This window comes from Kwoniella botswanensis, chromosome 1 (assembly GCF_036426115.1).
Source record: "Kwoniella botswanensis chromosome 1, complete sequence".
Lineage (NCBI taxonomy): Eukaryota > Fungi > Basidiomycota > Tremellomycetes > Tremellales > Cryptococcaceae > Kwoniella > Kwoniella botswanensis.
The window spans coordinates 13202063-13214574 of record NC_088599.1 but is presented as its reverse complement, the minus strand read 5'-3'; the positions used below and the strand labels follow the sequence as shown (position 1 = coordinate 13214574).

The 12512-nt window shown below is 44.1% G+C and overlaps 4 protein-coding genes across 4 annotated transcripts; 1 reads left to right on the top strand and 3 right to left on the bottom strand.

Annotated features, from left to right (window-relative positions):
- Positions 1–97: 97 nt before the first annotated feature.
- On the top strand, positions 98–1909 carry L199_004984 (uncharacterized protein; the record flags this gene model as incomplete). The annotated part of the gene is made up of 5 exons (XM_064890699.1): positions 98–336; positions 537–790; positions 988–1102; positions 1250–1352; positions 1505–1909. The coding sequence occupies 5 exons, from the start codon at positions 98–100 to the stop codon at positions 1907–1909; spliced, it is 1116 nt and encodes a 371-aa protein (XP_064746771.1).
- Positions 1910–2243: 334 nt separating this feature from the next.
- Positions 2244–5798, bottom strand: L199_004983 (uncharacterized protein; the record flags this gene model as incomplete). Its single annotated transcript, XM_064890698.1, has 7 exons — positions 2244–3152; positions 3218–3454; positions 3523–3855; positions 3958–4014; positions 4191–5238; positions 5320–5627; positions 5700–5798. The coding sequence occupies 7 exons, from the start codon at positions 5796–5798 to the stop codon at positions 2244–2246; spliced, it is 2991 nt and encodes a 996-aa protein (XP_064746770.1).
- Positions 5799–6385: 587 nt separating this feature from the next.
- L199_004982 (uncharacterized protein) lies at positions 6386–8566 on the bottom strand (the record flags this gene model as incomplete). Its single annotated transcript, XM_064890697.1, has 5 exons — positions 6386–6884; positions 6957–7110; positions 7191–7888; positions 7989–8362; positions 8435–8566. 5 exons carry the CDS (start codon positions 8564–8566, stop codon positions 6386–6388), a joined length of 1857 nt encoding a protein of 618 aa, XP_064746769.1.
- Positions 8567–9219: 653 nt separating this feature from the next.
- L199_004981 (uncharacterized protein) lies at positions 9220–12203 on the bottom strand (the record flags this gene model as incomplete). The annotated part of the gene is made up of 8 exons (XM_064890696.1): positions 9220–9441; positions 9555–9725; positions 9833–10183; positions 10251–10415; positions 10494–10620; positions 10687–11478; positions 11603–11943; positions 12039–12203. 8 exons carry the CDS (start codon positions 12201–12203, stop codon positions 9220–9222), a joined length of 2334 nt encoding a protein of 777 aa, XP_064746768.1.
- Between the last annotated feature and the right edge of the window lie 309 nt (positions 12204–12512).

The following is a 12512-nucleotide window of genomic DNA, read 5'->3' as shown; positions in this document are numbered from 1 at the left end:
ATGTGTAACCTTCTACTCGTTGTTCCATACACCTTGGATCCTATTCTCGACGAGATTTACATAGAGATAACGAGGATCAGAACAGAGTCAGCACAAGATGTCAGATGTGAAACCGAATATAACCATCACCCCATCCGACTCACTGGCAGGTCCGAGTTCAGCACCGTTGGAAACCATATTCCCATTCTTACAGGATCAGGATGAGAGACTGGAGATATCAGATAAGAAGAATGGATCGAGTGTGTGGGCATTGAAGATACCCAGGTTTTTGTTGGAGAGATGGGAGATGGTGGAGGAGAAGGGGGTGGAGCTGGGGAGTTTAGTTGTGGATAATTCGTGAGTTTTTACTCTAGCTACGGCAGGTAGGGGTGGGATGGGGGCGGTGTTCATACTAAGGGAGGGAGGGTGGGCAAAGTTCATACGAGGGTGGGAGGATGGGACATTTCAGTGGATGTACGAGGGCTATATATAATGCATCATTTATATTTAAGTCCTGGTATACTGGTAACTATACGCTAATACCCCTTGACTTCCAGCACAACACCAGCCAAAATCACACTCCGACTTACTCACCCGGATATCAAACCCACCAACACTGAAGAACGATCAACCTACGATACATCTGGTATACCGGATGAATACCGAGTGAACGTACCCGAGGAACGAGCTCGAAACCTCTATGTGTTTACCGAGAAGAAGCGGGTATATGGGAAAGGATCGACTAGCGTGGCGATGCCTGAAGGAGGGGATAATGAGGGGAATGAGGGTGGGAGGAGGAAGAGACATAAAGGTGAGGAAGACCATCTTGGATGATCTGAAGTGAAAATAAGGGATCGTACTCAAGTTTCGAGTGGAGAGGATGAGCTAGAATGATTGTTCACTCTATTGGGGAGAGATCGGAACTGTCTTCTTCACGAACACCAATTACTTTTTGGGGCATCATCGTGATTCAAATGGTATAGCTGATACTCTACGTTGCTTGACTAGCCCAACCGAAATTGGTGGCTAAGGTAGATCACGAATGTCAAGTGACACCAGTGCAGAATCAAACGTATATGAAGATCTTGGAACAGAGGAGATTGGAAAGTGAACAGTCGAAGCGGTGAGTGGGGTCATATCACTGATTTTTTACCCAGCTATAACATTTCAAAACCACACACAAGACTATCGAACCTTTTCTCGTTAAGCTGTTCTGCACTTTGTTCTCACCAGTTGTACAAACACTTGCTGATCATGTGTATCATCTCAGACCCGTTGTAAGGATGGACGACACAGGTATATCCCAAGCTGAGCAGAATCAATTGGCAAGTGGATACAGGAATGCCATTTCGACATTTGGAAGTAGGATGATTGTGAGTTACGAGTTTCATATTGAGTTTTCAGATTTTCACCTTCGTCTTAGAACCTGTGTATATCTCTTATCTGACTTTATCATCGGTCATCTTGTCAATATGTCCTTTCCTTGAGTCCGAAGCTAACAACGAGGTGATCGATCCGTCATTAGTCATCCGCCAAAACCAATAACGGTGAACGTCATGCCCGACTCGAACGCCACGAACTTACCGATCGAATATTCGCCTTGTTCAAAGAAAAACCATATTGGGGTATACCTGCTCTCAAGGCTACGCTTAAACAGCCTGATGGGTGGTTAAGAGAGGTGTTGAGGGACGTGGCGGAACAAATTAGGGAAGGGAAATATGTGAATATGTGGCAATTGAAAAAATCTTGGAGAGCTGGTGGAGATGGACAAGGTAAAGTCGAAGGTATAGAGGGTCAAGGTGAAGAGGATGTCAAACCTGGTGTCATTGAGAATGAGGATGGCGATGAGAATATGAATGAAGTTGATGAAGGAGAGGATAACGAGGATGATGAGGATGATGAGGATGACTTTGAAGAAGTATTGGCTTAGATGGAACGAGATAGCTTGAATCTTCAATCATATGTTGTAATTTGTTTTCTCTTATCTTGCGAAAGGTCTCCCTTCATCTTTTAGATTTACTCATCACCATGCGTAAAGTTTCATATAAAGTCAATTCAATCAGAACAGACAACGACTTGTTTCATGATTTAGTGCATGTTATCCCGCAGTTTCGTACAATGTATGTACATATCCCATCAAAGCCAAGAAATTCCAAGATTGAATGGATGAGTTGTGTTAAACTCTGCATGCAGCATAAGAAAGTTTATATTTAAATAAATGATATATATCTGCAATATTCAACAAATTATTTTCAGATACCATTTCAAGGTCTACCACGCATTTCTTCACCAATTCGTCCCCTTCCCAACACTCTACTAGCTTGTACCACTCTCAATGGTATCTCCTCGTCTGAATCTTCGCTATCTACCAAAATAACATCCTTTGATCCAACCTCACCAATCGATCGACTTGCGTCCTGATCTCTCGTCGGCGTTGGCAACAGATATGAACCATCCAAGAGACTTTGAAAGAATAAATGATATTGATCTACCTCATCTTCATGATCGTTTCCTTCATCTTTCCCCATGCAAATGTCGAGATCGACATTGATATGATCTTCTGACATTTCCAAGTTCTTTGCCGATTCTAACGCGTGCTGAGTTGGTATGTGCAAATGAAACCCAACACCTTCTGTATCCTCAACAGTAAGCACACATCTGGTTGATGGTAATTCCGATGAGGTGGATTCGGTTACTAGCGTAGGAGAGTCGATTGCGTTAGGTGTGTCATTACCAAAATCGAAAAACTCATCCAGCTCTTTCAGCTCCTCGTCCATCAAATTCCTCACCTCCTCAACTTTATAATCACCACCGCTCTCTATCTTGTTATCACGTCCATCTCTATCCTCGCTCACGCCATCAGTCCCATCTTTCTCTAGCTGAGTAAGAAGTCTTCCAACCAAAGAGCCAGCCACTCGAAGCTCTCCTGAATCGAGAGCATGATCCTGCGTATTGGCTGATTCGATCACCATCTGCACCTCAGTCCGGCTTTTCGGCAAAGTTGATGGATTTGAGCTTGGGGTCGACGGCATTGGTACAGAGGCGGAAATTGAAACAGGAACGTTCTTTGTTTCGTCAATTCGTAAGGTTCGTCCGGCTCTTTCATAATGATTTGCCAATTCTTTTACCCTATCTTGTATGGATGATTCATACTTTTCGGGATAATCGTATGTCTATTGATATCAATCATAAATGATCAGCTCATAAAGCTGGGGTAGGTACGGTACGTTTGACATACCATATCATCCTTCCCGCGCTCTTTCCCATATGGGTCTGAGATCGTGACTGATCCTCCCGTTTTTCCATTTTGGTACAGCCGTCTAGCTATCTTCTCTACTTGCCATGAAATGGGGTCGTACGCCGTGGAGGACGGACAGCTTGGGAAGGACGAAGACTGTGTGAGGGTGGATTTCGTTCTCAGTCTCGACGTAGCATCTAATTCAGCTTGGCTCGAAGGAGTAGGGTTCGGCTTGTTCTAACAATATGTCATGTATATGTTAGTCAGCTCTCCCTCAGTTTGTCAACGGATGCATCAATCCTCACCGATGAGTGGACCGAGACTTGACTGTCTGTTGTAACAGGTACAACCTTTTTCTCCTTACTAGACAGAGTCGTATACGCCGATACAGGACCACTTTCGTTTCTTGTAGGCTTTTGAAACAAGATTTGATACTCTTTCGCATTTACCAATTTCCCTTGCTCCAGACAAACTTTGAGCCAATCCAGAGTGACCGTCACCTGGCCTTTCTTACCGCAATTCCATCCTGCCTCATTCTCCGCTGTCGACTTGGGCATCAATGGAGATGGATCAGTGGCAGTCCGATAGAATACTGCTATCGAGGCGTGAAGTCGAGAACAGATCTGTCCACCTTCGTTCTGATAGTACAGGAATACTGGTTAGCTAATGGTTGGCCGTTCTGATAGTACAGGAATACTGGTTAGCTAATGGTTGGCCATAAAGATGAAGGCCCAGCTCACCTTGATCTTCTCTCGATAAATAGGGTGTATGTTAGGTGCGAGATACATCTTGATTGGCTTACCATGTGAATCGATGAATATAAACTTAGTTTGGGCGATGACTTCTCGCCTCGGAGAGGTTGTGTCGCGAGTACAGCATGGGTATCTAAGAAGTGTTTCGGGCGTTTTGACATCTCATTTTCCTTTTCAGAAATCTGCCTCCGTGCTTGGGTATGGGTATTGACCGAAGTGACCTTGCCTGAGATGCTTGCCTCTCGACGTTCGGCCTTGCCTTTTTGGTTCATAGCTATTTGCCACTTAGTAGGGGTGTCTGGTATGTTGATTGTTCTCGATCTACTCATATCCCACCAAGTAGGTTTAGACAGACCCACCGTGCTGGTGGGTTGGAGGATGGCATTTGAAGATGAAGATTTGACCCTGTTCTGACGCTGTATCGCTGATGTTAGGTTATTAGCCTGAGTCGGTAAGTGTCGTGATAATGGAGGATATGATGTTCGGTTCCATGTTACAGGCGAAATAGGCGTAGGTGGCACATATCCAGCTTGAGTGATCTTTTGCGAAGGAACGATGATTGGAGTTTTGGTCACTCGCTTTCTAGGATGTAAAGGTTTGTCCAAAGTCAAGGGAGGTTGGAGGGTACGGGAGTCTTCATGAGTAGGTGAGACACCTGACGGAGCTGGATATGGTTGATATCTTTCCTTTGGATGATAACGGGGTTGAGATTGTGGATACTCATTGAAATTCGGATGGTGTGTGGCATAATCTTTTGTAGTTTCGGAAGCGATCCATTCGGTTATAGGAACTTTGGCTCCGGAAGGTAATACTTTTGAAGGGACCGGTTGAAGCACCGAAGGATGAGATTCCCAGGTATATCTTTGTTGCAGATATGGTCCAGGATGCGGGACATGTTCGAACGCAGTGTTTGAAAGGTGTGAGGATTGTATAGGGTGATATGTGGTATGGCCATCGAAGCCATTGGGGTGGTTGCTTGAAGCCTCGGAGCCAGGGTCTATGCATGCGGATGCATAGTGGACAGGGTGTGGCCGTGAAGATGGCAGCGTTTGTGTATATGTGAACAATTTCGAAACTTCCAATTTTCCATTAGAATCATTCGATGTTGCAGGTGGATAATGTGGTACCAAATCCATGGCTGAAGCGTTTGTATACCGATCATTCGAATAAGGTTGCGTAGTAGCGTGATCGTGAGGAGTAAGGATATGAGCGATTTGACAATCGGTATGGAGAGTATTGGTAAGATTGTTCCAGATATCATAACTTCCTCTACCATCATCATCCGCATCGGCAAAGTATTAGCTCCTTTTGAACCTCGAATTGGGAAATCAAGTCATCGATCAAGCTCACCTTACTCGCCATCCAGCCCAATTATCTTCCCTCTCCAACACCCTCCCAGCTCTCAAGCTTTTTTCTACCCATCCATAACCCACTACCACCTTTCTACCTTCGATCACGTCCCCATTTCGTATCGTATCTTCAAAATACCTTACCAGCAGTTCAGGCGTCCAGCCGCGAAATTCGTCCAAGGTATCGGGATCGAGCCATACGAAGTTTGGGTCGAGGGGTATCAAATTGACTGGAGAGGGGATGGGGGGAACAATGATGATTTGTACTTGATCGAGAGATGGGATAGGGTAGATTGTACCATGGTGATCCTGTTCAATGAACCAAGTATCAAACAAGGTGGATATCAGGGGGAGGAGTTAGGCATGGGAGTTCTGACTCACCATGATTTCTTTACCGATAGGAGAATTGAGGATATTCTCCTTCGCCATGGGTTGGACGTAAAATCCTATACCGTCAAATAATTCGCTACTCCCTGACATCTTTGTGTTGTACCAAACCTACTGGAGATATTGGACCTGTTGGAGTACAGTACAGTGTGTAGGCTGGTCTCGCACCGAGGACCAAGCATCAAGATCGATTAGATTAGGATTTATGGATGTATTTCTGAATCTGAACAGGAAGTGACAGTCATTCATACACATTGATATATGGACATAGACACGACTTTATACGAATCGAGTTTTTTCTTCTCTTGTCTTTGTTTATTTTTCTTCACACACATCCTTTGGACTGAAAAAGAAATTAATTCGCTGATTCATGAATTCACCATCAGCGTATAACAATAACACGATGGTCTGTGCGTCAGGGTGTCGATGCTTTTTCATCAACCCTGTCCATCAGTCCGTGCACCCCTGAGCCCATGTACCATGTAAGTTACGGTTCAATGCATGATTCTGTCATATGTATTACCAGTATGTGCACAAGAGAAGTAGCCAGTCGATACGAAAATACCATGTTCGATCTAATCACCCATCAGTCTGAAGGATACATCTGAAGCATCAAGTAACCTGTCTTGTACATCACCGTGTCAAATCGACTGTCTTTCTACATTTCTTCCATCTCTCTTTCAATGTTCTTGAGCGTTCACCTGGATTTTAAATTCAGACAACTCATTTCGTCTCTCCTTCTCGTCCAGCCTCTTTATCATCTTCTCAATCACGTTCCTATATCTACTCGTGTTTCTATACCAGGTTTTCCACTTCCTACCTTGATATCGCATTTCCAACTTCTTACTTATCGAAACGAATGCTTCGTCAGGATGATTGTATATCTCTCTGGCCAGGATCTGGCAAATTTGAGCCGTAGATGGCTTGTCCTTCTTATCGATGGAATTAGAGTGCAGATCAGGTGAAAGAGACGGTCTTCGTTCGTGTTCTTCAGAGGAATTGATGGGAAATGCTTGACTATCTGCTAGAAGTTTAGGGAAAGCTGAAATGGGTGTAGGTGGTAGATTAATGCTGTCCTTGTTCTGATATTGTAGATTCAACCGTTCTGGAATCTGCGCATGGGTAACTTTGTCAATCTTCGTCTTCTTCTTGAAAGTCATCTCATGAATTGGTAATTTCCTTGAATCAAGATCAATATCAAAGAGGATTAGCGTGTTTTCAAGCCATATGGATTCTAACAATCAAACCTACCTTTTACTGACTACTCCAATCGTATCTTTGACAGGATCGGTACTGTCATCGGCTTCTTCCCAGTCCGAATCGAGACAATCGAGATCGCTATCATCAAACGTCTGATCCGGGTAGACCATTTTTACAGGAAGACGAGAAAAGTCACTCTTGGGATCTGAAGCACAGGTGGTCGATCGAATATGATCCTGTTGAGTCGAGATGGATTGGTGTGCTTTTCTTTTACATGGTTCATACCTGGCAGAGGGAAAATGTTTAGTCCTTTATTCTCATTGCCAGCATAAGAGATGGCTAATTTAGGAAGAGGATTATTCAGATTCTGAGCTGCCAGCCCTTGAGTCTTCGAATTAACACTTTGACAGCTACTTATTGTCTTTCTGGGATCCTTGATGATAACACCCATCTTCTCGCTTCTGAGGCCATAATTTGCATAAAACGAAACACCCCTCGTACTCCTCGCTTCCTCATAGATCCTCTGTGACCCATGATAATCGAGTAGTGCGGCTCTATGTCTTTGCCCATCCACCTTGAAAGACTCATCGTACCAGTGTGCTTCTTTTCTCTCGCCGTATGATCGAGAGAACCTAGGATCAGGAGGTAAATATCCTATGAGATATATCTTCGATTTGAGTTGCTCCGGTGTCAATTCGAGATAATGTGTTTGGAATTGACCATTGGGCGGAGCCGGTACCCTAGTAGACCAAGTCATAGAAGGAAGCCGTATCGATGGGTTGATCTTGATCGGATGAAGAGGATAATATCTAGTTTTGAGCTTGACGGGTCGGTTGTTGTATTCCGGTGGATCGAAATTGGTGGATACGATAGGGGAGTCGGAGATATTGGAGATTGAAGATGGTTTATTATTGGCGATAGGCGTAGGTCTTGAATAAGGTAAAGCACTTTCGATACCGGTAACATCGTCTGGATATCTACCTCTAAGTGAATCGAGCCGAAGTGAGATCAGCATCTCAAGGAAGTTATAGAATCTTATCATGAAGCACTCTGCCAGATAGCGATGGTATAGTAGAGGCTTACTTGACTTTCCATCCAAACCAATTTTGCTCTTCGCCCAACACCCTTCCTAACCTAATACAATCATAGACCCAATCTTTCTTTACCACCACTACCACCATTTTCCTATGTCCTCCCAACATTTCATGTCCGTGTGCGTATTCATGTCCGAAAGATGAATTGAGGTCGGTGTGGCGATGGGGAGAATTGATGATCTCACCGAAATTCTCAAGTAATCTAAATGTTGCCCAACCATTATCGTCTAACCATTTTATCGTATGTATATCATTCCTGGTCCTTCCAACGTCAAATATCGCATCCCTATCATACGAGGTATGAGTAAGGATGATATGGGTCAAGCAAGAGTACGTCGGGGAAGGTACGATCGTTCCTCCATTCTATTTGTTTACAAATCTCGTCAGCTCAACGAATGCTGAGGCGTGCGTGATAGTGAACGTGAATTTGCTCACCCTTCGGATCGATTCTACCACATGTTCATACTGAGCTGTAGTTAAGCTAGATTTCTTTATGGGATTGCATATGGGCTGAACGTAAAATGTCAATCCGGCGAACATCCAATGGTCGGTACGAGTATTGTTCATTTTGATGAACAGGCAAAGTGGCAGCGTGGGATTTGTCAAGAGAGTGAATCTGAATGATTATGGTGTGGTATAGTAGATAAATTACGGAGAGTATGCCAGATCGGTTTCATGGAAAGAGATACGAGGAAGAGTCATATGGAAATTCCAACGCTGATAGGGGTAAAAGGGAGAAGTGAGAAGAAAAAAAGAGCAAAAAGAAAAGAAAATTGAGCTCCTAAAGAATCAAAGTGTTTACATGACGTATAAATAGATGATGGGGATGAAACCATCAATTTCATCTAGGTCAAAAACTTAATCACCCTTTCTCAGTCAATGCACGATCAATCACGGCACAGACGATGGTCAGACGTGTTGTAATGATTACAGATGTATGCAGTATAGCACAGACCAAAAGAATTGGAGTTGACACAGGACATGCAGTGCATGACCAGTCCATGGGATAAATGCAATAGACAAGTATGATAATCAGGGCTGTACATATGACGAACAATAGTATATTGTGATTACATGACATGATGCATAGGATATGCAGTCCCGTACATATACGAATCATCAACCAGCACAAAACTGGTACGAAGGACATACAAGAAAGCCAACACCCAGAACAGTCATACCGCATTACCAAACCCAACCCAACCAGCCTAACCCTTTCGTTAGTTCACGGAAGGTTCATAATTACTATCCTCCTCATAATCGCTCATCAATTGATCCAAATCATCATCATCTTTTTCTTCTTCTTCTTCCTCTTGTTTCTCCTTTTGTATCTTCACTTTGATCGTATCTGTATCCGGATAAACATATCCCAATTGGTCGAACCTCAATAATATTTTAGATCGATGACTGTCAAAGAATTTTCGCCAATGACGTTCGGGAAGCTACCAGCATCAATGGAGTATAAGAGCGTTCAGCATAAGAGTGTTACAGTAGTTAGTAATTACATCGTGCCGGGATGCTACAGTCCATGCGAAATGTTCACACAATGACTCACCTTTTTGGTCAATTCATTCAAAAATTTCGTTCTTCGACAATTCTTCGGGTTCCAATACCTCATTTCCTCAACTAGTATATTCACTAATTGATCTATCCCTTGAGCTGATGACTTTGATCCGGTCACCTTTTCCTCCCCTTTTGATGAGACTGAAGAACGTTTCTTTCTTTCCTGCGATACAATCATGATCAGCAATCGTACCGCGTTCTTGGCAGAAAATGAGAGTTGATTACGGGGTTTCGTTCTTCCCTTTTTGTTGGTCCGCTTCTAGGTCTCACCGCTAGGGCAGGTTTATTCTCACTCAGACAAATCACACTCTCCTCGTCATCACTATTATAGTCCACATCCATGGTATCATCAATCTGTTTTCCTTCGTTTTCCATGTGATCTTCAGGAATGGCCACGGTTTGGGGGACTTTGGTAATCCTATAATTCGAATCCTCGATCTGCTTGCCCTTTCGCAAACAGTCTTCGATCCATTTAGAGGATACGACCACCTGCCATTCTCCTCTTAGTTCAACTCCATCTAGGATATCCTCCTCTTCGGTTGTACAAAGCTCCTTCGAGCTCATCCTATCGAAGATTATAGTCGAGGCGTATTCTATCGGAACAATCCTACCTCCTCCGTGCTATTGAACTGGACATCAGCTATCCATCCTTCAAATACTTGAAAATGCTCTGATTAAGCTGGCGTACCTGAATGAGAAGATTTGTTGCGGAATCACCTTGATGTACATAAAAGGTCATTGATCGACCATTGGCAAAGAATATCTTACTGGTATCGCGCGGGAAAATCGCTTGCGTTATCCTCGAGCTTGAAGAGGGAATGATAGATTTGAATCTGTAGGCTGGTCTTGAAGTCTGAATGAAGTGCCAGTGGGAGGCAATCATCAGCCCTACTCGTAAATGCAGCCAATATCTTATTGAGCTATTACTTACTGCACTCTGAGAGCTATCCATGATTTGCTTCGCGCCGGTCCCAACAGGAACTGCCGCAGCCATTTGAATGTTCTGGGATATTTCGGGCAGAGAAGAAAGTTTGCTCCTTGTTTGATGGGCATGGGCACTGGTCATGATCCCAGTAAGCGGGTTATGGACCGGCATGACAACAGATCAGAAAAACAAAGCTCACAGAATCGTCTGCATCTCCTCAGGGAGAGGAGGAGTCGGTGGTCTTTCGTCCTCTGTGACCTCTGTCACTGCCAGATCCTGTACCTTCCTTCGTTTCAAGTGTTGTCTGGGATCTAAAGCTAGATGCGGCTTATCCAAAGGGCGCTCTCGTTTCTTATCTGGCTGGTGTGTCTGATCTGGCTGATCATTAGATACAGATTCAACAGAGGAGATAGGTGTCATGGGGACATAAGTCTGGTTAATGTTGCCTTCACTGCTTTCTGACTGGGGTCCGGAAGTGTGTTGAGGACTAGGCGTTTGACTGGATGATTTCTTCAGAGAGTTTACAACAGGCGATTGATGATCGCGGATTACCGCTGTTCCGATATAGTTCTGCCTTGACGATACTTCCTGAGTATGAATCACGCTCTCCGCAGATAACGATACGGATAGTTGGTCGGCCTTGGGGAGAACGTGTACGGGAGATTGAGGTTGTTTTGAGATCTCTTGTCTGTTGGTCAGTGCACTCCATCGATTGACTTTGGCGCCCATGGCGATCGTTCGAGTCCAGTCCTTGGGTGGGTAGGCTTGATCGCGTATCTCATCCTTGATTAAGTGTCTCCTAGGTTGATAAGCCAGTATAGGAGCAGAAGGAATGATAGGCCTTGCGTTGTATGTCATTGGTCCTCCTGAGCTCATTTGCCGAGCGAAATCCAGATGTTCATTGGAGACTCCTTGACCACCCATTTCGATAGCCTGGATCGGTCGTGCGTCGGGTCTGGGTCTGGCCTGGAAATCGGGAAATATACGAGCTCTGATAGTGGGGTAGACTGTCAGCATTCTTCACCATCGGATTATTGTGGTCGTCCAACAGACGTGGATCAGGATGTATAATCACTAAATATCGGGAAAGGCTCGAGAGAATGTCGTTAACATACCTGAGATACTGTCCATCCCAATCTCCATCCCCATCTACCAATATCCTTCTCTTCTTCGCACATCTCAATATCCACCCCATTCTCAATACGGGTACTTCCGCATCCTTGATGATCTCTCCATCTTCGTTCAAGTGTTGGCCGAAGAACAAGACCAATTTTGGGATGTCCCAAACTGCGACCTCTTCCTTGGTTTTTGTGTTGTAAGTTTGGTTCTGGATTTCCTTCAGGTTGAGTATACTCGATTGATCTGCATCCCTACTTCGAGATTCCCGATCTGGAGGGACGAGTATGTGGGTTAGGTTTGGATCAGTTGGTGAATGTGTTGTTCGTCCGCCGTTGGTCTATAAGCATACATATACAGTACAGTCAGTCTGGTCTGGTTTGGTTTGGTCCTGGTACGGTACGAGTATAGTATGGTATGTTTTGCTGTACTTACCAAAATCTCCTGTTTCACCATGAACATATCTCTACCCTGGCCCCTGTAATTCCCTCTGTACTCGTGTAAGTAAAAGACCATATCGTCAAAAAGACCAGGTCGATTATCTTTCACGATCAATGTCTTTTTGGGTTTGATGTTCGTCGGTGAGGATTCAGAGGACATGGTTCAAAGTGAAATAATAGATGATATATCTAACAGGGTAGGTGACTGGTAATCTATGGTAAAAGAGATGTGACAGCGATAAAGGAAGAAGTCAAAGGATAGCAAAAGGAGAGTAATGAGAAGATGAAAGAAGGAAACACATGTCGTGGATTTTCATACCTTCTATACCTTCCTTTGCAGATCATCAGTGCGAAGAAAATGCGAGAAGATAATTGTACATCCTTGCGCCCGTTCCCGAGGCCCGAGGGTACAATTTGTTATAGGGGACATACATACACACACACACACACACCAAGATCAATAACACAT